At 45.6% G+C, this 23,887-nt stretch overlaps 1 protein-coding gene across 8 annotated transcripts in view; it reads left to right on the top strand.

The window, feature by feature from the left end:
• Nucleotides 1-2,481: 2,481 nt before the first annotated feature.
• Nucleotides 2,482-23,887, top strand: part of FBXW11 (F-box and WD repeat domain containing 11) — a 510,738-nt gene continuing 489,332 nt past the window's right edge. For 3 of the 8 annotated variants that reach the window (XM_044280893.1, XM_044280900.1, XM_044280892.1), the window contains exon 1: nucleotides 2,484-2,596. In XM_044280893.1, coding sequence (XP_044136828.1) covers nucleotides 2,552-2,596 — 45 coding nt within the window. In that variant the 5' untranslated portion in view covers nucleotides 2,484-2,551. Of the gene's footprint in view, nucleotides 2,597-23,887 lie in introns of all 8 variants that reach the window. The other 5 variants (XM_044280898.1, XM_044280897.1, XM_044280899.1 and 2 more) reach the window with 3 other exon arrangements.

The following is a 23,887-nucleotide window of genomic DNA, read 5'->3' as shown; positions in this document are numbered from 1 at the left end:
ATTTCTATAGGGCCTGCGTTACGTGAAAAACGCACAAAGAGGAGCATGCTGCGATTTTTACGCAACGCACAAGTGATGCGTGAAAATCACCGCTCGTGTGCACAGCCCCATAGAAATGAATGGGTCAGGATTCAGTGCGGGTGCAGTGCGTTCACCGCACGCATCGCACCCGCACGGAAAACTCGCCCGTGTGAAAGGGGCCTACGGGAGACCTCCCTATAACAACTACCATCTGCCCAGAAATGATGGACCTCCCTACAGCAACTCCATTCTAGTCATTTTAGGAGTGAGCCAGCTAGAATTGAGTTACTGTAAGGAGAACCTCCCTATAATAACTATCATCTGCCCAGAAATGATGGACCTCCCTGTAGCAACTCTGTTTCAGTGATTTCTGTAGGCACCAACTAGAATGGAATTGATGTATAGAGGACCTCCCTGTAGCAACTACTGCCTACCCAGAAATGATGAACCTCCCTTCAGTGACTCTGTTTTAGTCATTTCAGTAGTGAACCAGCTAGATTGGAGTTGCTGTATGGAGGACCTCCCTGTAGCAACTACCTCCTGCACAGAATTGAGGAACTTCCCTTCAGCAACTCCGTTCTACTCATTTCAGTAGTGAGACAGCTAGAATGGAGTTGGTATATGATGGAACTCCTAGGCGTAGGGCTCATGCACATGAACGTATTTTTGGTCGACATTGCAACTGCAATTTTTGTGGGCCGATGCGGACCCACTCACTTCAGCTGGGCCGCAAAAGATGTGGACAGTACACAGGGCCGGTGCAAAAACTTTTGCCAACACAAGCGAAGCTACATTTTGGCGCCCCCCCCTCGCAGCTCACCCGGCCCTGGTCCCGTCTGCAGCAGCTGGCTTCTCCTCTGTCTAGTCCTGGTATCTTCTCTCTGCTTCAGACAATCGCTGGTTTGAGAACCGTATTTCTTGCCCTCCAAGACGCACCTAGGTTTTAGAAGAGGATAATAAGAAAAAAATATTTTCCATTACACCTCAGGACAGACCAGCAATCAGACCCCCAATGTTAATCAGACCTCAGATCAGACCCCCAATGCCTCAAATCAGACCCCCATGTCCGCCATCATGCCCCCATTTCAGCCATTAGCCCCCCATGTCAGCCATAAGCCCCCTCCATGTCAAATCACCCCCCTATGTCACATTTCTCCCCCTCCTTTTTACATAATCCCCTCTCTCACAACACCCCCATGTCACATTTCTCCCTTCCATGTCACATTTCACCCCCTCAATGTCACAGTCCTAGTACCAGAGATCAGAAAATCGCAGTACAGGTCACCTAAAAAAATTAAGACAACCTCTTTCATAATTTTACATGTAAGAAACAATAAAAAATGAAACATAATGAGTATTTTCAAGTCCAAAAATCTCCGAACTTTCAAAATGAAAAAAAATAAAAATATAAAATTACAGTGCTAAAAAAAAGTACTTGTTGATCAAGAATAAGACATAATAAGGGCTTATGCACACGACTGTGTGTATTTTGTGGCCTGCAAAAAAACCTGATGATATCCGTATTGCTTACTTTTTTTTTGCAGATGAATTGTAACAATACCTGTCCTTGTCTGCAAAATGGACAAGAATAGGACATGTTCTATTTTTTTGTGGAATGAACATGAGGACATATAGAAACGAAATGCACAGAGTTATTTCCATTTTTTGCGAACTCATTGAAGTGAATGGTTCCGCATACGGACCTGTAAAAAAACGAAAAGGAAACAAAAAAATAAATACGTTTGGGTGCATAAGCTCTAAGGCTGTGTGAAAAGAAAAGTAAACAGGTATGGATCATGTAGATTGTAAGCCCTCCCGGGCAGGGCCCTCTCTCCTTCTGTACCAGTCTGTAACTCGTCTTGTTTATGATAAGTGCAATTGTCTGTATTACGTATGTGCACCCCTTATCATATGTACAGCGCTATGGAATGAATGGCGCTTTAATAATAAATAATAATGCAAATTAAAAAAAAAAGTGAAAAACGAATCAGGCAGGAAGGAAAAAATGTAAATGCAAAAACGAAAAATTTACTTTAAATAAAATTTATGTTAACCAGAATAAAAATAAAAAAAGATGAAAAAGAGAAAATTCTGATTATATATAAAGAAACATATATAGATGTATAATTTATACCTATTAATAAACTGCTCTGCCACAATTTTTATAGATGTGTTTCATAGTCTCATTTCACCAGCATCCTCCATACAGCAACTCCAATTTAGTCTGTTTCTAGAATGATGTTTCTATGAGCAGATCCTCCCTGCAACTTCATTCTAGTCATGTCAGCAGTGATCCCTCTAGATTGGAGTTGCTCCTGTCAGTTTCTACCTCCAGCAACTCCATTCTAGTCAACTCACTAGTGAAGGGAGGACGTGCCATGAACAACTCTAATCTAGACGCAACCCACACCATCCATCTTGCAATTTACGGTCACGTGATGCATACGTCATTTCGTCGAGCTTCCGCCAGCTTTGCTGCGTTTCTCCGGGTGGGGGGAAGGGGAGTCTATTAGCTTCGGTGTTTGAGATCATGGAGCCAGACTCTGTTATAGAGGATAAAACAATTGAGCTTATGGTAAGTAAAGGGCGCGTTACTGTTGCTGATATGGTGTAGGCATAATACCGGGGATGCTTTATGTTCCTTGTCGTTATGTACTGCCGTGTAGTGTAAGTGACGTTATCGACAGAGATTCCCCTTGTGTTCAGAGCTCATTTTCAGGGAAGCAGGTAGTTTCAGCCGTCTCCGAGGTATGCAGACTGGAGTGGCCAGTGGGCTCGCTTTACACTGAGCTTCCATCCTCTAGGCCCTGGGGTTGAGTAGCCATTCTCCGGGAGGAGGGGCCAATTTCCCCTGCCTTGTCTGCCGCATAGCAGCCACAATGGATGGCGTCTAGTGACGACACTTTAGACGATTTCTTTGCTCTTGATTTTGTGTGTTCTGTATACAGGTCCCGCCATAGTGGGCACTGTTGATCCTGATTCCTTTGCTTGCTAAGCTATATGAGTAATGTAAAAGGCGTTTTACCAGAAAGAATGCCAAATTCTGATGCTGATTAACATGGGGACACCTAAAGAGTGGTGTATAGGTGGTTCTATTATCTTTCCACACTGTTGGTACTTTACATTGGACATTAGCTAAGTTTATGAAAACACAGGAATGAGCTTAGTGGTAATATCGGCACCGTTCATACAACCGTATTCTTGGTCTGCAGCTGATGAGCATTTTTTGAGGATTCAATGCGGACCAATTCATTTAGATGGGTCCTGCAAAAAACATGTGGACAACACACCGTTTGCTGTCATCTGTATGTCCTTTCCAACAAAAAAGATAGAGCACGTCCTATTATTGTATGTTTTGACGATAATAGTAGGCATTTTTAACATAGGGTGGAAAGGGCACATGCAGGATGCACACGGTTGGTATCCATGTTTTGCTGATCCATGATTTGTGGAACAGATTCATGATTTGTGGAATACGGTTGAGTGCATGAAGTTTAAAAAGGTTTTCTAGGATTTTTATACTGATGGGGACCTACTAAAAGGAATGACAGCATGGAATGCCTATCGAGAATAATGGAAATGTAATATTTGAACTGGAGACAAATCCGTTTGACATATCTAATAATTATTTGGTAGGCTTATGCCTCTTTCACACTTGCGTTGTCCGGCTCCGGCGTGTACTCCACTTGCCGGAATTACACGCCGGATCCGGAAAAACGCAAGTGTACTGAAAGCATTTGAAGACGGATCCGTCTTCAAAATGCTTTCAGTGTTACTATGGCACCCAGGACGCTATTAAAGTCCTGGTTGCCATAGTAGGAGCGGGGAGCAGTATACTTACAGTCCACGCGGCTCCCCGGGCGCTCCAGAATGACGTCAGAGCGCCCCATGCGCATGGATCATGTGATCCATGCGATCACATCATCCATGCGCTTGGGGCGCCCTGACGTCACTCTGGAGCGCCCCGGGAGCCGCACGGATGGTAAGTATGCTGCTCCCCACTACACTTTACCATGGCTGCCAGGACTTTAGCGTCCCGGCAGCCATGGTAACCATTGAGAAAAAGCTAAACGTCGCATCCGGCAATGCGCCGAAATTACGTTTAGCTTAAGGCCGGATCTGGATCAATGCCTTTCAATGGGCATTCATTCCGGATCCGGCCTTGCGGCAAGTGTTCAGGATTTTTGGCCGGAGCAAAAAGCGCAGCATGCTGCGCTATTTGCTGCGGCCAAAAAACGTTCCGTTCTGGAACGGAAGACATCCTGATGCATCCTGAAGGACGGACTGTCCATTCAGAATGCATTAGGATAATCCTGATCAGTATTCTTCCGGCATAGAGCCCCGACAACGGAACTCTATGCCGGAAGAAAAGAACGCAGATGTGAAAGAGCCCTTACTCTCCAAGTTAAGTGGGATTATTTAATGTTTAGATTACATGGAATTATCACTGTTTTCTGCAGAATGACCAGGGTGAATGACACAAAGGAATGCCCATAAACTATAATGGGAAGTAAACTATGGGCTCATTTGCAGGTAAATCTGTGTTATGTAGGACATTAAGCTTTACCGCAAGTGTTCCCTGGGTAGAGTAGCATATTGTAAAATGAATATTACCTTGGATTATAACAGTTTTCTATAGAATGCAAAGGTGATGGAATGCCCATAGACTATGATGGGAAGAAAAAAGTGACTTGGTGCCTGAACCATTTAGCATATCAAATAAATCTGTAGCGGGTTTACTCTTCAAATTCAGTGGGATTATTAAAATTAAGTGGGATTATCATTGGCTTCTATGAAATGACAAGGGGCATGACACAATGGAATGCCTATAGACTATAATGGTAAGTAAACTATGAGCTCATTTGCAGGTAAATCTGTGCTATGTAGGAAATTAATCTTTACCACAATTGTTCCCTGGGTAGAGTAGCACATAGTTTTAAATTTACAATCTGGGATTAAAGCTGTTTTCTTTGGAATAACATGTGAATGACAGAATGGAATGCCAATACAGTATAATGGGAAGTAAAATGTGATTTGGAGTGTGAACCATTTAACATATCAAATAAATCTTTAGCAGACATAATCTCAAAGTTCAGTGGCAAATAATAAAGTGGAGATGAAAGGGTATAATGGGAAGTGGAATAACCCTAGAGAATAACTAAAGAGACAACAGCCCCCCCCCCCCCCCCCCCCACCCTTACCAACTATAGGCCCGGGACTGGGGTTGGATGATATCAAAAATATTACCAGGATAACAATATTAAATGTATCGCGATAACGATATATATCGCGATAAATGCCCATTTAGAAGAAAAAAACACTTAGGGCCACAAGGAGACATTATACTGTATGGGGGCAGCCACAAGGAGACGTTATATGTGTATAGGGGGCAGCCACAAGGAGACGTTATATGTGTATAGGGGGCAGCCACAAGGAGACGTTATATGTGTATGGGGGCAGCCACAAGGAGACGTTATATGTGTATGGGGGCAGCCACAAGGAGACGTTATATGTGTATGGGGGCAGCCACAAGGAGACGTTATATGTGTATGGGGGCAGCCACAAGGAGACGTTATATGTGTATGGGGGCAGCCACAAGGAGACGTTATATGTGTATGGGGGCAGCCACAAGGAGACGTTATATGTGTATGGGGGCAGCCACAAGGAGACGTTATATGTGTATGGGGGCAGCCACAAGGAGACGTTATATGTGTATGGGGGCAGCCACAAGGAGACGTTATATGTGTATGGGGGCAGCCACAAGGAGACGTTATATGTGTATGGGGGCAGCCACAAGGAGACGTTATATGTGTATGGGGGCAGCCACAAGGAGACGTTATATGTGTATGGGGGCAGCCACAAGGAGACGTTATATGTGTATGGGGGCAGCCACAAGGAGACGTTAATTGTTATATTTTTATATGTCATTTTTTACCATTTCGGGTATCTGTAACTAGTCAATTGACTTCTAGTAACAAGAAAAACATTACAGGGTTAATTCTGTACCAGAACGAGTGGTTTATAGTAGGGATGTCCTGATAACATTATTTTTTTTTTCGACCGAGTACCGATACTCTTATTTAAGTACTCACCGTTACCAATTATAACAATTAAATAAATAACACATTTATTTTGTGACCACTGATCAGCCCCTCATGTGCCTCCCAGCCTCTCCCTCTTATCAGCCCCCACTGGTAAGGCTACTTTCACACTAGCGTTCGGGTTTCCGCTCGTGAGCTCCGTTTGAAGGAGCTCACGAGCGGACCCGAACTCAGCCGTCCAGCCCTGATGCAGTCTGAATGGAGGCGGATCCGCTCAGACTGCATCAGTCTGGCGGCGTTCAGCCTCCGCACGGACAGGCGGACAGCTGAACGCTGCTTGCAGCGTTCGGGTGTCCGCCTGGCCGTGCGGAGGCGTGCGGATCCGTCCAGACTTTCAATGTAAGTCAATGGGGACGGATCCGTTTGAAGATGCCACAATGTGGCTCAATCTTCAAGCGGATCCGTCCCCCATTGACTTTACATTGAAAGTCTGGACGGATCCGTACTAGGCTATTTTCACACTTAGCTGTTCTATGCTAAAAATAATGCAGACGGATCCGTTCTGAACGGAGCCTCCGTCTGCATTATTATGAGCGGATCCGTTCAGAACGGATCTGCCCGAACGCTAGTGTGAAAGTAGCCTAACTCAACACCCCCCCCCTAGTATTAATCATTGGTGGCAATGGCCACAGGTCCCCCCCATCATTAGTGGCAGTGGGCAGTGCGCCCCTCCCCAGTATTAATCATTGGTGGCATTGGCCACAGGGTCCCCCTCCCATCATTGGTGGCAGTGGGCCCCATGACAGCTGCCCAAACACACCTAGCACTGCTATATGACAGCTGTCCCTGCACACTCAGCTCTGCTATATCTCTATATATGACAGCTGCCCCAGCAAACCCAGCTCTACTTCATCTATACACATGACAGCTGCCAAAACACAGCCAGCTCTGCTACATCTATACACATGACAGCTCCCGAAACACAGCCAGCTCTGCTACATCATTACACATGACAGCTGCCCCCAACACACCAGCACTGCTATATATCTATATGACAGCTGTACCAGCACACTCAGCTCTGCTATATCTCTATATATGACAGCTGCCCCAGCAAACCCAGCTCTACTACATCTATACACATGACAGATGCCTAAACACACCCAGCTCTGCTACATCTATACACATGACAGCTGCACCAGCACACTCAGCTCTGCTATATCTCTATATATGACAGCTGCCCCAGCAAACCCAGCTCTACTACATCTATACATGACAGCTGCCGAAACACAGCCAGCACTGCTACATCTATACACATGACAGCTGCCCCAGCACACTCAGCTCTGCTATATCTCTATATATCTATCTACTGTATAGCAATACTTAGAGATATATAGATGTAGCAGGGCTGGTTGTGCTGGAGCAGCTATCATATATAGAGATATAGCAGAGCTGAGCTGGAACAGCTGTCATATAGACGAGATATATCTGAGATACTGCTATATCTGTATATGACAGCTGTCTCAGCACATTCAGCTCTGCTACATCTCTATATATGAACAGCTGCCATGTGTATAGATGTACACTTAGCCAGCTATAACAGTAGAAGTCTCATATTTTTTCAGTTAGCCTCAAGGCAGGTCGTATGGTCTAGTGGTTAGCTGCTCTGCCTCTGAAGCAGATGAAGCAGAAGGTCGTGGGTTCGAATCCCAGCAGACTCTTTTCTGAAATACAAACACTGAGTCCATATAAGGACATACAGGGCGGGACAGAATACAAGGCGGGACACAGGAAGAGGCTGCATCGCATCGCTGACATGGAGGTAAGTAGAAGTGTTTATTATTATTTTTTTAATACCCGACTGTTACTGCCATGGGGGAGCGGAAGGCACCTGATACTGGCACATGGGGGGAGGAGGGGGGTTGGCACCTGATACTGGCACATGGGGGGGAAGAGGCACCTGATACTGGCACATGGGGGGGAGTGGGGTTGGCACCTGATACTGGCATGGGGGGGAGGGAGAGAGGCACCTGATACTGGCATTGGGGGGGAGGGAGAGAGGCACTTGATACTGGCACTTTTTTTGTGGTGGTGGTGGGGGGGTGGAGATGGCACTATGATAGGGGGGGGGGGAGGCACCTGATACTGGCACCTGGAGGGGAGAGGGGGGTTGGCACTTGATACTGGCACATGGGGGGGGGGAGGCACCTGATACTGGCACATGGGGAGGGGGGAGGGAGAGAGGCACTTGATATTGGCACTTTTTAGTGTGGGGGGGGGAGATGGAACTATGATACTGGGACATGGGGAGGAGAGAGGCACTTGATACTGGCATGTGTGTGTGTGTGGGGGGGGGGGGTTGGCACTGATACTGGCACATGGGGGGAGAGGCACTTAATACTGGCACTTTTTTGTGGGGGAGATGGCACTATGATACTGGCACATGGGGGGAAGAGAGAGGCACTTGATACTGGCACATGGGGGGTGGGAAGGAGAGAGGCACTTGATACTGGCACATGGGGGGAGATGGCACTATGATACTGGGACATGTGGGGGGGGGGGGGGGAGAGGCACATGATGGGGGGCACTTACTGGCACATTATTGGGGGGCATTATGGGGGACACTAGGCCGGCAGCCTATCAGAGGCCGGACACTGAGCGGCATCTACTGGGGCACTATATATGGGGCATTTTATACTGGTACATTTTGGGGGGCACTAGCAGGAAGGGGGGAGAGGAGCACTATGGGGGAATTTACTGGGGGCACTATATAGGGGTATTTTATACTGGCACATTATGGGGGCACTATGGGGACATTAGCTCAACTGGGGGCATTACAAGGGGGTATTTTTTGCACTGTCACATTATAAGGAGAATTATTACTACTGGGGGGGGGGGGGGGGGGCATTATGGTGGGTTTTATTACTGCCCCATGGTATGACCCCCTAGTAGCAGCACCAGCCTCTCCCTGCTCTGCTATCCCTCTGCCCCTTCTCCAAATCCTTATTATAAAATCTTTCTCATTAGGATAAAACACAACATCAGCTCCACCGAACCCGCAGCCAAAGTGTGGAAGTGGCGTCCGAGATCCCCAAGGGCCAAGCCATGTAACTGTAAGTGTTCATGTGGAGTATGTTTGTTATGCACATATAGCCTACACTGTGCCCCACAATATACAGTATACCGCTACACTGTGCCACACAATATACAGTATACCTCTATACTGTGCCTCACAATGTACAGTATACCTCTATACTGTGCCCCACAATGTACAGTATACCTCTACACTGTGCCTCACAATATACAGTATACTGCTACACTGTGCCCCACAATATACAGTATACTGCTACTGTGCCACACAATATACAGTATACCTCTACACTGTGCCCCACAATAAACAGTATACCTCTACACTGTGCCCCACAATAAACAGTATACCTCTACACTGTGCCCCACAATAAACAGTATACCTCTACACTGTGCCCCACAATATACAGTATACCGCTACACTGTGCCTCACAATATACAGTATACTGCTACTGTGCCACACAATATACAGTATACCGCTACACTGTGCCCCACAATATACAGTATACCGCTACACTGTGCCCCACAATATACATTATACCTCTACACTGTGCCCCACAATATACAGTATACCTCTACACTGTGCCCCACAATATACAGTATACCTCTACACTGTGCCCCACAATATACAGTATACCTCTACACTGTGCCCCACAATATACAGTATACCTCTACACTGTGCCCCACAATATACAGTATACCTCTACACTGTGCCTCACAATATACAGTATACCTCTACACTGTGCCTCACAATATACAGTATACCTCTACACTGTGCCCCACAATATACAGTATACCTCTACACTGTGCCAAAGGAGTGAGGTTTACACAGGAGGAGGGAGGTGCGAAGCGCGCTGAGGGGGGCCCTTACAAATATTTGCTGTGGGGCCCAGTCACTTCTAGTTACGCCCCTGCCCTACCCTAAGAGTGTATTCAAACATACTGTATCCTGCACATATTTGATTCTGTATATTTGACGTTGTGTTCAGTCATTCTATAGAAAACAGCTTTAATTCCAGATAGTTTTAAATTTATAATGTGCTACTCTACCCAGGGAGCACTTGCGGTAAAGGTTAATTTCCTACATAACACAGATTTACCTGCAAATGAGCTCATAGTTTACATCCCATTATAGTCTATGGGCATTCCATTGTGTGATTTCCCTTTGTCATTTCATAGAAACCAATGATAATCCCACTTAATCTCAATTTTAAATAATCCCACTGAATTTGAAGAGTAAGCCTGCTAAAGATGTACTTGATATGTTAAATGGTTCAGACTCCAAATCAAATTTTCCCTTTCGCCCATGACAGCACCCTTGAGAGACCGCCTCCATCCAGGACAGGAAACAGGAACTTTCGTGGAGAGCTCATAAGGAGGAGCATGGCCCCGAGACCACCAGTTCCTGTTTCCTGTCCTAGACAGAGGACGGTTCGTGGAGAGAGGAAAAGAAAAAGCTAGGCTGCAGGGCCCCGGAGGAATTGTTTTAAGAGTGGGGTTACCTGTTCCGGCATAAGTCTCCTCTAGGAGCCGCCGGCCGGAGTCTGGTGTCTGCTGCTGGGGTCTGGCTTACGCTGCGCTGGCGATACTCTGCAGTCCCGGGCTCACCGAGAGGTGCGTTCGGCACGCCGGTCCTGCCCGACAGTGCTCAGGCGGGCCGGGGCCTTCTTCTTTGCCGCGCGCAGGGGGAACTAAAATCTCGCGATGCGGCGAGATCCGGGTCTCGGTAGAGACTTCCGGTTTTTGGAACACACGCAGCGTGCGTTCCGGAAGTAGGAAGAGCCTTCTCCTACTTAGGCCGCAGAAGGTTTCCAGCAGGACCCGACCGAGGACTTCGGACCCACAGGCGCACGGTCAGCAGCAGCCCAGCCAGCCAGCCAGCCTTACAGGAAGCCAGATTTCCTTGGATCCGGGGAGTCACTCTCTATCCCACAGCAGTATGGAGGAGGAGAGTGCCTTACGCGCCGATCAACAGGAGGGTCATGAGATCAGACCGGTACTCCTGGTGGGGTAAGGGGGATCATTCCCCACCATTTATTTCATTTTTTAAGCTAAATCTCCTTTCCCTCTTGTTTCTTCCTGCATTTAGACTACGAAAGAGGGCCCTAGAAAGGCAATTTCAAAGACCAGAGGGAAGGAGTGTGCCATCTGTAAAAAGAAACTGGCCCCCTCTTGGTTGAAAAAGCTATGCCAAAGTTGTATTGAGAAACTAGTGGAGGAGGAGTCCCCATCCCTTTTACAGAGTATTAGGGAGATGGTAAAGACGGAGGTCTCGGATTCCCTGAAAGATTTCAAAAAGAGCTTTCCCGCTGTAGCCTCTACCTCCCTGGGAACCAGACCAAGCACGACTAATAGATCTGACTCAGATCCCTTAGAGGAAAGCGATACGGGGGAAATCCTAGATAGCCCAGACTCGTCCCAGGATGAAGAATCCACGGGCAGGCCACTCTTTTCCCCCGATGATATGGAAGCTTTATTAAAAGCAGTTCGTGCGACTATGAAAGTAGACGAACCCAAAGACCCAAAATCCGTTCAGGATATCATGTTTGGTGATCTCGGGCAGAAAAAATCTAGAGTATTTCCCGTTAACGAGAATATAAAGTTTTTAATACAGAGGGAATGGAAAAGACCCGATAAAAAGTTTTTTGTGCCAAAAAATGTAAAAAGGAAATATCCCTTTGACGAGGCAGACTCAGCAAACTGGGACAGACCCCCTAAATTGGATGCACCTGTTGCAAAAATTTCAAAAAAATCGGCCCTTCCGTTCGAGGACTTAGGTTCTCTTAAAGACCCTATGGATAAGCGAGCAGAGGTTTACTTAAAAAAAGTTTGGGAGACCTCAGCCCAAGCATTCAAACCAAATATTGCCGCCACATCCACTGCTAGGTCTCTGAAATTATGGCTAGAGGAGTTAGAATCTCACATTCAGAACAAGACCCCGAGAGATCAGTTGTTAACCGTTTTCCCCACTCTACTTAAAGCAGTAGACTTTATTTCTGATGCATCAGCCGATGCTTTAAAATTAAATGCTAGATCAGCCGCTCTTTCAAATTCAGCCAGACGAGCTATTTGGCTAAAAGGTTGGTCGGGAGACACGGGATCTAAAAATAAGCTTTGTGCAATTCCTTGTCAGGGCGATTATCTTTTTGGATCCGTCTTAGACGACCTTTTGGATAAAGCCTCGGACAATAAAAAAGGATTCCCTGTCTACAGACCCCCGAAAAAACAACGTTTTTTTCGCAAAAACAAGAAAGATTTTTTTAGGGGGCAGAGGAAAGACTTTAGAGCTGACAACAAGAATAGGAAAAGCAAGGGGTTTCTCTTCAGTTCCCAATCCTCCTCAACCTCTAAACCATCACAGCAATGACGGTTTCTCTCCCGTGGGGGGCAGACTTTCTCTCTTCCTCCACGCCTGGGAGAAAATCTCCTCAAGTCCCTGGATTTTAGGCGTTATAAAGGAAGGGTTTTGTCTAGAGTTTGTCTCCCGCCCACCGGACAGATTCAAAATCACGAATTTTCTAGGAAACCCGGGGAAAAATCTAGCCTTACATCAAGAGATTGTATCCCTACTTCGGAAAAATGTTCTAATCCCGGTGCCGGAGGCAGAGAAGGGCGAGGGTTTTTACTCCTCCCTTTTTCTGGTCCCCAAACCGGATGGAACATTCAGAACTATTATAAATCTAAAGGATTTAAATCAATTCCTCTCTTACAAAAAATTCAGAATGGAGTCGATCCAATCAGTCATAAAACATCTATTCAGGGGCTGCTTCATGGCTACGATAGACGTAAGAGATGCGTACTACCACATTCCCATTCGGCTAGACTGTCAAAAATTCCTCAGAGTCGCGGTTTCTATAGGAGGTCACATCCAGCACTTACAATACACAGCCCTTCCCTTTGGGATTTCTCAAGCTCCCAGACTTTTCACGAAAGTCATGGCAGAAGTCATGGCTCATGTAAGGGAAAAAGACATTTTACTAATACCTTACTTAGACGATCTCCTGGTGGTAGCAGAGTCAAAATCCATTCTAGAAGCGCACCTCAAAAAAGTAGTGCAGATCCTAGAAGACCTCGGCTGGCAAATAAACAGAGAAAAATCCCATTTAATTCCTTCCCAAGTTTGCATTTTTTTAGGGATGATGCTGGACTCAAAGAAACTACTCTGTATTCTACCCCAGGACAAGATTCAGAGATTAATACAACAGGTTCAGTCCCTGATATCGGCAGAGAACCCTACTATCAGACAAGCAATTGGCTCTTGGGCAGAATGACCTCAACTATACCAGCGGTCAGTTGGAGCCATCTTCACTCCAGACCCCTACAGTGGCAAATTCTGAAGGAGTGGCAGGGCTCCCTCCGCCCATTAGATACACCTTTCACACTCACCCCCCAAGTGATCCAGTCCCTTCACTGGTGGCTGAACCCCGTAAACCTGTCCCAGGGGCTCCCTTGGTTCCAACAAGACTTTGTTACCCTTACCACCGACGCAAGTCCTTCCGGGTGGGGGGCCTGTTGCCAAGGGTACTTAAGACAAGGTGTTTGGGAAAGAGAGCAGAGTCTAGACTCCCAAAACATGAGGGAACTGAGGGCGGTCTTTTTCGCCTTAAAAGAGTTTCTTCCTTTACTGCAGGGAAAGTCTATAAAAGTTTTTTCAGACAACGCCACAGTGGTCTCCTATCTGAACAAACAAGGAGGAACCAGATCAGAAAATCTTATGCGGTTAACAACGGATATCTTTTCCCTTATAATTCCTTCTGTGCCGTCCCTTATGGCAATACATCTAAAAGGTTCAGAAAACAAAGTGGCAGATTTCTTAAGTCGAAATACACTAGACCAGGGGGAATGGTGTCTGAACCAAAGGGTGTTCGATCAAATAATTCGACTTTGGGGTCGTCCTCATCTGGACTTGTTCGCCACCAGAGAAAACAGAAAGTGTCATTGTTTCTTTTCCCTCAGCACGAGAGATTCACCAACAGGGATAGATGCCTTCTCCCTTCCCTGGCCGAACCAGCTCCTCTACGCCTTTCCTCCATTAAGGCTTCTTCCAAGATTCTTACAGAAGCTGAGACAAGAAAGAACAACAGTGATCTTAATTGCTCCTTTCTGGCCCAGAAGAACCTGGTTCACCTGGTTGAGGAAGCTATCCTTGACGGACCCTTGGATTCTCCCGGAGTGGCAAGATCTTCTATCCCAAGGACCAGTCAATCATCCGAGTGTGAAGCAGCTACACCTAACAGCATGGCTCTTGAGGGGGAAATCCTAGAAAGTAGAGGACTCTCCAAGAGCGTAGTTTCCACTTTACTATCCTGCAGAAAGGATGTCACCTCCTCTATTTATCTCAGGATTTGGAACACCTTCCAGAAGTTTGCCAAGGATCCAGTGAATCCTTTAAATCCCCCACCTATGTGTAGGATTTTAGATTTTTTGCAAGCTGGACATGAAAAAAATTTGAGGCCAAGTACTCTTAAAGTACAGGTATCCGCTTTGAGTGCGTTCTTTGATTCTCCCATCGCTAGCCACCCGTGGGTCCGAAGATTCTTTAAAGCCATCAGCAGGCTTAGGCCTATACCTGGACCTTCAATTCCCCCCTGGGACCTCAACTTGGTCCTTACTAGCCTCACAGAACCTCCCTTTGAGCCACTTAAACAGTTACCTATAAAGATCTTTCAAAACAGCGTTTCTTGTGGCAATTACCTCAGCAAGGAGGGTTGGTGAGATTTCGGCCTTCTCTACCTCGCCTCCGTACACTAACATCTTAGATGATAGGGTTCTTATTAAACCAGATCCTTCCTTCTTACCGAAAGTGGTTTCTATGTTTCATAGAACGCAGGACATTATCCTTCCTTCCCTGTGCCAAGATCCGAGAAATGAAAAAGAGGAAAAACTGCACTGTTTAGATGTAAAAAGATGCCTATCTCATTATCTGGAGGTTACTAGTCAGTGGAGGAAAACCTCAAAACTCTTCATTCAGTTTAGTGGGAAAAATAAGGGCCTCCCAGCCTCTTCTAAAACCCTTTCCAGATGGATCGTAAGAGCCATTAATTTGGCCTATTCTTCAGCTGGAAAGGCTCCCCCTGGGGGCTTTGGTGCTCATTCTACAAGATCAGTCTCCACCACTTGGGCAGAAAGGGCTGACGCTACCCTAGAACAAATTTGTAGAGCAGCCACATGGCAGTCGCCTAGCACCTTCTTCCGTCACTACAGATTGGACCTAGGCAATAGAGAACAGCTAGCCTTCGGTAGGAAAGTCCTCCAGGCGGTAGTCCCACCCTAAGAAATAAAGGGATTTCTATTCTAATCATCTCTCAAGGGTGCTGTCATGGGCGAAAGGGAAATTTAAGATTACACTTACCGGTAATCACTTTTCCATAAGCCCATGACAGCACCCGGGTTTATTCCCACCCTGATATTCATATAAAAAAAAAAAAAAAAAATATATATAGGAAAAAAAAAAAAAATATATAAAAAATATATATATACATATACAAAAAAAAAAAAAAAAAAAAAAAGAGTGTGGTCTAGGACAAGTTCTTGCGATTAACTGGTGGTCTCGGGGCCATGCTCCTCCTTATGAGCTCTCCACGAAAGTTCCTGTTTCCTGTCCTGGATGGAGGCGGTCTCTCAAGGGTGCTGTCATGGGCTTATGGAAAAGTGATTACCGGTAAGTGTAATCTTAAATTTTGCCTCCCATTATAGTCTATGGGCATTCCATCACCCTTGCATTCTATAGAAAACGGTTATAATACAAGGTAATTTTCATTTTACAATATGCTAATCTATCCAGGGAACACTTGCGGTAAAGGTTAATTTCCTACATAACACAGATTTACCTGCAAATGAGCTCATAGTTTACTTTACATTATAGTCTATGGGCATTCCTTTGTGTCATTCACCCTGGTCATTCTGCAGAAAAACGTGATAATTCTGCTTAATCTGAGCATTAAATAATCCCACTGAATTTGGAGAGTAAGCCTGCTAAATAATTATTAGATATGTCAAATGGATTTGTCTCTAATTCAAATATGAAATTTCCATTATTCTCTATGGGCATTCCACTCTGGTCCATTGTTCTCTATGGGCATTCCATTCTGTCATAGGTCTGTCATAGGTCCCTACTGATGACCTATCCTCAGGATAGGTCATCGGTATCTGATCAGTGAAGGTCTGACACCCGGGACCCTTGCTAATCAGCTATTTCAGAAGGCACTAGCTCTTCTTTGAATTGCGCTGCCTTCTCCCTGCTCACAAAGCACAGCAACGTACATTGTATAGCGGCTGTGCATGGTATTGCGCTCAGCCACATTCACTTGAATGGGGCTGAGCTTCTCCAAGGCCATGTGACCATTGAACATGTCATCACTGGCTTAGGAAAAGTTGTGAAAAGGCACACTGATCCGATACTGAGGATAGGTCATTAGGTCACCAGTATTAAAAACTTGGAAAAACCTCTTTAAATGAGTTGTATTGTTTCTGCTAATCTTTTGTTATTGTGTTTACCCATTAAAGTCTGTCAGCCCTTACATTTTAATCTGTTTTTAAGTATTGTTCTGAATATGTTGCTAATGATAGCTGAACTTGGCCGAAGGCTCTATTCATGCGACTGTGGTGTTGCTGTGTCAGTGTTGCCGAACGCAAACCACTGGTCAGTGTTGCAGAACGCAAACACAGGCAGCGGCTGTGTGAACTTTGCATGGTGGTGCGGACCCAAAAGATAGGCCAGGGAAATACACGGAAGCCCCTCGGTGGGTTTCTGGTTCCGCGCCAAGGTTGCCAACCAGAATTTTATTTTTTCCCCTGGAAAACTTATACCAAAATCACAGACAGCCAACATTTTTTATGGACAAATTGGAAAACCATAATGAATTATAAAGATTATAAGTAATCAATGTTTATAGCTCAGTATACTGATAAGAACTCATTACAAGCATTTACTGTGAGCTGAAAATGATAATTGCTGCCTAAATAATCTAATCAAGTACCACCAGCCTCAAAAAAAGGACAAGTCTATTTTCTTTTTCTTTTTTTTCCCCACGCACACAGAAAAAAGGTGACCTATTTTTTCGGACTGTCCAGAAATTTCTGGATGGTTGGCAACCCTGGTCCGCCCCTCTGCACCACATAGGTTGGACATGGCCTATCTTTCACTGTATCGTGGACCCATTGAAGTCAACAGTTTGCGATCTGCAACATGGGCATGGCTGCATCACAGTATACCCTAAGGCTGCTTTCATGCGACTGTGTGTGGTCTTTGACTGGTATATGTCTTGAGCTGAACTCAGCATCATAATGATATATAATGCTTTAAGTTTGGCCCGCAGCATCTGCAATTAGTCCAGGAAATGTGGTCATACACTGATGCGTGAAATCAGCCTAAAAGGGTCCTTTACATGGGCCAATTCTCGGGCAGATGAATCTGTTCATAGGAATTCTTATTAATGATTATCTGGCAGTGTGAAAGTGCCACCGACTGCCCAATAAACAAGTTCCTGACAATCTCCTGCAAAATTGGCCTGTGTAAAGGGTTCTTTAGGGTACATTCACATGACATGCTGTCAATTTTTCGTGGCCGTTTTTCTACCATTTCTGCATCCATTTTCTGGCCATCTAAGTTTTTAATAACCATTTTGCATCTGTTTTTCCCTAACGCCTCCACACCGGCACTGGATAGGAAACAACAGCGGAAGCCACATAAAGACAGCTACTCCAGTTGTTGTTTCCTGTCCCTCAGGATGGGTGGAAGCCTTGCCAGTGCGCTGGCTGAAGATCTGGTACGCTCAGCCTAGGATCATTCCCCTTCTTGGGAGGGCTGAGGCTCCGGGTGGAGAGTAGGCTCTCCTTCTGTCCCTAGGTGTAAGTCCCGCGCCGCGCATCCTGGGCTGTACCTACCGCCAAGTAGAGGGGATCAACATCTCGCATGTCTTGCAGAAGGAATCCTCTGTGGGCAGGAGGATTCCTGAGACAAGGCAGTGCCCTTCCTCGTCTGGGTTTGCGCCTCTGGTGGTGGATGAGGTCATCGCGCATGTCGTGCAAGCCGTAGTGCAGAGTTTAAAAATGTCTCTGCTATCCCATAAAGAGGTAGTTTTTGCTGTAAGGTATCCAGAATGTCCTCAGCTGTTGCTGACGCCTGACGCAGATCTGCTGATCCCTGCAAGGTCCTCAGCCCTGTAAGAGACCTCCTCCGTTTTGCAACAGGGGTGCAGTGGGGGCTGATGGATGGTATTTTGCTTATCGCAAGATCACCACCCGGGTGCTGGTTTTGGGTCTAGTGCTAACCTAATGTATATACTCTTAGGTAAAAGAGGCTGGCCCTGCAAAGTCCACGGGTGGTGAATCTACAAAAAAGAAATGTGTGATGTACAGAAAGATTCTCCCCCCTACTAATAAAAAGATGCTATGTCCACGCTGCACAGAAAAAGTGGCAGCGGAAGAGTCTGTCATTTGTGGAAAACTTTAGAACACTAAGGCCTCTTTCACACGGGCGTCATGTTTTTTGCCCGGATAAGAGGCGGGTGCGTTGCGGGAAAATGCGCGATTTTTCCGCGCGAGTGCAAAACATTGTCATGCGTTTTGCACTCGCGTGAGAAAAATCACGCATGTTTGGTACCCAGACCCGAACTTCTTCACAGAAGTTCGGGCTTGATGTTCTGAAGATTGTATTATTTTCCCTTATAACATGGTTATAAGGGAAAATAATAGCATTCTGAATACAGAATGCTTAGTATAATAGTGCTGGAAGGGTTAAAAATAATAAAAAAGTTAACTCACCTTCTCCTCTTGTTCGCGTAGATCCCGGTCTGTTCTTTAGCTGTGGACTGAATGACCTGAGGTGATGTCAGATCACATGCTCCAATCACATGGTCCATCACCATGGTGATGGAGCATGTGATCTGACATCACCACAGGTCCTTCAGCCCACAGCTAAAGAACAGACCGGCCTCTACGCGAACAAGAGGAGAAGGTGAGTTAACTTTTTATTATTTTTAACCCTTCCAGCACTATTATACTAAGCATTCTGTATTCAGAATGCTATTATTTTCCCTTATAACCATGTTATAAGGGAAAATAATACAGTGAATAGACTGTCACCTAGAACCCATGCGTGAAAATCGCACCGCATCCGCACTTGCTTGCGGATGCATGCGATTTTCACGCAACCCCATTCATTTCTATAGGGCCTGCGTTACGTGAAAAACGCACAAAGAGGAGCATGCTGCGATTTTCACGCAACGCATAAGTGATGCGTGAAAATCACCGCTCGTGTGCACAGCCCCATAGAAATGAATGGGTCAGGATTCAGTGTGGGTGCAATGCGTTCACCGCACGCATCGCACCCGCACGGAAAACTCGGCCGTGTGAAAGGGGCCTTATTAGGGACGAGGTCAATTCGGCAATAAACCAACGTATGGCTCCATCCTCTCCCCATCAATCTACCTCAAAATCCGTGGATCCTTCCTCGGACATATTTCAGTTTAATAGAGAACTTTTCTCTGGGGACTCAGTTTCCTTTGATGGCTCCGGTCGTCCGTTATGTTCCGATGAGGATACAGATTTTTTGTTAAAAACTTGCTAAAAGAAAAGAGGTTTTCTGAGGCTGTCATATCTACGCTTCTGCATAGTATAAAGAAAATCACTTCAAAAATGTATCTGCGTACTTGAAAAGCTTTTTTGTTATTCGTGGGTGGCCGTTCGGATTCTCAGAATAGTTTGGATATAGACCTGATTTTAGAGTTCATGCAAGCAGGATTTGCTTAGAACCAATACCTTTTAAAAGTTCAAGTTTCAGCCCTTAGTGCCTTTCTGGATATCAAAGTGGCAGAAATTCCCCTGGTTGGTTACGTCCTTCGTCCTTTTACACACAAAAAAGTTCCCCCTTGGGATCTAAACTTGGTCCTCTCAGCTCTAATGTCCATACCCTTTAAGCCTATTTCAGAAATTACCCTAAGGTTGTTGATGCTAAAAAACACCTTTCTTATCGCTAAACCATTAGGTAACGTTGTTTACAGGAAAAGGCCTGGATCTCCCTCACCCTCCTGGCCATTGGGCCAGGAGGGTGAGGGAGATCCAGGCCTTTTCCTGTAAACAACGTTACCTAATGGTTTTGGATGATGGGGTGATTCTTAGACTCTCCCCAGCCTTCCTTCCTTACTTCTCCAGCCTCGCATCAGGAAAATGTTTCACCATCTAGATGTCGGGCGTTGTCCTCTAGAGTACCTTAGGGCTACAAATTCCTTTAGAAAGTCTGATCATCTTCTTGTCCAGTTTCAAGGGAAAAATAGGGGTCTTGGAGCCTCTAAGGCAGTGTTTCCCAACCAGTGTGCCTCCAGCTGTTACAAAACTACAACTCCCAGCATGCCCGCACAGCCAAAGGCTGTGGTTGGTAAACATTTATTTAAGGCAGGGATGCTCAACCTGCGGCCCCCCAGCTGTTGTAAAACTACAACTCCCACCATGTCCTGCTGTAGGCTGTCTGGGAATGATGGGAGTTGTAGTTTTGTGACAGCTGGTGGGCCGCAGGTTGAGCATGCCTGCTCAAAGGCTTCTATAGCCAGGTGGATAAAGCTTACCATCATCCTCTGTTATAAAGAAAAGGTTTCTTCTCCTTTAGAGTTGTAGGTCCATTCTACAAGTGCTCTGTCCACCTCTTGGGCTGAAAGGGGGACTGTATCAGATATGTCATGACATTTTTCAGGCATTATAAACTTGATGTTATGGCTAACCAGGATCTGGCGTTTGGCGGAAAATTGCTTTCAGCTGTGGTCCGTCCCTAAAATATCTCTTCTCTGTAAATCTCCAGTGCTGGTGTGGAGGCGATGGAGATGAAATTTCAGAATTTGAATTTTTTTACTTTTTTATTTTATTCCCCAGTAGCAAAGCAAGGGTTTACAGCCAAACAAAACTCGCGTTGCCCTGCCGTGTAAACTGCTGTACAGGCACACGGCAGGACGCAGAAGGAAAGGAACACCATATGGTTTCTGGAAGGCAGATTTTGCTGGACTGGTTTATTTACACCATGTCCCATTTGAATGACCCCATTTTGGAAACTACGGGATAAGTTGGCAGTTTGGTTGGGACTATTTTTAGGGTACATATGATTTTTTTATTTTATTTTTTTACTCTATATTACATTTTTGTGAGGCAAGGTTACAAAAAATAGAAATTCTGAAATTTCATCTCCATTTGCCAATAACTCTTGTGGAACACCTAAAGGGTTAGAAAAGTTTTTAAAATCATTTTTGAATACCTTGAGGGGTGTAGTTTCTTAGGGTCACTTTTATGGAGTTTCTACTCTAGGGGTGCATCAGGGGGGCTTTAAATGGGACATGGTGTTAAAAAAATATATAAACAGTCCAGCAAAATCTGGGTTCCAAAAACCATATGGCGCTCCTTTCCTTCTGCGCCCTGCCGTTTGGCCATACAGCATACGAACACACATGGGGTGTTTCTCAAAACTACAGCATTAGGCCCCATGCACACGGCCATGTGCGGGCCGTGGAACCGCGGCCTGGATCCCTCCTGAGAGCAGGAGCGCACGGCGTCACTGGTTGCTATGACGCCGTGCGCTCCCTGCTGCCGGCACAGTACAGTAATACACTGGTATAGATCATATTACTGTACTGTGCCGGCAGCAGGGAGCACACGGCGTCATAGCAACCAGTGACGCCGTGCGCTCCTGCTCTCAGGAGGTGTGCATGGGGCCTAAGGGCTATAAATATAGCGTTTTGTTTGACTGTTAACCCTTGCTTTGTTAATGGTAAAAAACTCTCCCTGCCTAATCTAAGCTGTCCCTAAGTACCTGTGGGGGGGTGCTGTGCACAGATGCAATGCTGGGCTCCACGAGGCTCTTCTCTCAACGCTCAAGGACGCAGTGTGGAGGAGGAGGCAGAGCTGGAGGAAGTCAACCGCCCCTCCATCTCGTGCAGCCAATCGTAAGGTATCCTGAGAGGTGATGTCAAAGGATGGTGATTGGTGGTGTATTATCACACCACCGTTCACCATCCTATTCCGGATTATCAGGTCACCAGAGACCCGAATAACCCAGAAACGCAGCAAACCGCAGGTCTGAATTGACCTGCGGTTTGCCGCGATCGCAGATTCGGAGGGGGGGGGGGGGCGTTCACTGGCGTTGTCGCAGAGTGCCTGCTGAATGATTTCAGCTGGCACTCTGTTCCGATCACCGCGCAGGTACAGGTATGACCTGTGTCCTTAAGTACCGGGACATCAGGGCGTACCTGTACGTCCTGTGTCCCCAACAGGTTAAGCTCTTTGACTCTGCTAGCGGGGTTTCCGTGGGACTTCTGCCTAGCCCTGCCCCAGAAGTGGAAGAGATTGAGTGCACTGATGCCCAACCACTTATGTTTCAGGATGAGGATGCTTTTTGAGGAAAATATATTACCATCTAAAGGTTATTCCATCATGAAATAAAAATTAGTTTTTTTAATTATGTAGAATAAGGCTGTACGTGGACTCCCATATTGTTGAATGGATTAGGCAGTGACTGAGGGACAGACAACAGAGGGTTGTAGTCAATGAAGTATATTCAGACCATGGTCTTGTTACCAGTGGGGTACCTCAGGGATCTGTTCTGGGACCCATATTGTTTAATATCTTTATCAGCGAAACTGCAGAAGGCCTCGATGGTAAGGTGTGTCTTTTTGCTGATGACACAGATTTATAACGGGGTTGATGTTCCTGGAGGGATACAGCAAATGGAAAAGGATTTAGGAAACCTAGAGGAATGGTCAAAAATCTGGCAACTAAAATGTTATGTTAAGTGGAAGATAATGCACCTGGGGCGTAAAAACCAAAGAGCAGAATATAAAACCAGTGATGCAGTCCTAACCTCAGTATCTGAGGAAAGGGATTTAGGAGTCATTATTTCAGAAGACTTAAAGTGAACCTGTCATGTGATATTTGATTATAATCTAATTATATACAATCATTAACTACTAAAAAGTACATTAGATGTATTCACTTACTGGTGTGACAGATGGTTACCTCATAATATACACACAAAGATGCCACATGCTAATGAGCTGATTTGAGTCCAGCGTATATTTAATTCAGAGGTATAGCCACTCTCCTGCCCACCTGCTGCTGATTCATATGGAAAAAAACTCATTCAGCAGCAGATGGGCGGGGAGAGTCAGGAGCTCATAAATATTCATGACTCATCATTATAAGCTGGAGCTTTTCAATGCAATATGTTGGCAGATTGACTGGGTCAATTAAAGAAAGTGACCAGCATTTTGCTAAGAGAATCAGTCACTTATTTATGTTGCACTTAGTTAGGACACCATAAAACTGGTGACAGGTCCCCTTTAAAGGTAGGCAGACAATGTCATAGAGCAGCAGGAAATGCTAGAAGAATGCTTGGGTGTATAGTGAGAGGCATTACCAGTAGAAAGAGGGAGGTGCTCATGCTGCTCTACAGAGCTCTAGTGAGACCTCATTTGGAGTATTGTGCTCAGTACTGGAGACCATATCTCCAGAAGGATATTGATACTTTGAAGAGAGTTCAGAGAAGAGCTACTAAACTAGTACCTGGATTGCAGGATAAAACTTACCAGGAAAGATTAAAGGACCTTAACATGTATAGCTTGGAAGAAAGACGAGACAGAGGGGATATAACTTTTAGATACATAAAGGGAATCAACCAGGTAAAAGAGGAGAGAATATTTAAAGGGGTTCTGCACTTTCATTTAACTGATGCTCAATCCTCTGCCTTCTTACTGTTTACCGCC

This window comes from Bufo gargarizans, chromosome 2 (assembly GCF_014858855.1).
Source record: "Bufo gargarizans isolate SCDJY-AF-19 chromosome 2, ASM1485885v1, whole genome shotgun sequence".
NCBI lineage: Eukaryota > Metazoa > Chordata > Amphibia > Anura > Bufonidae > Bufo > Bufo gargarizans.
This window is presented reverse-complemented; position numbering and strand designations above follow the sequence as displayed.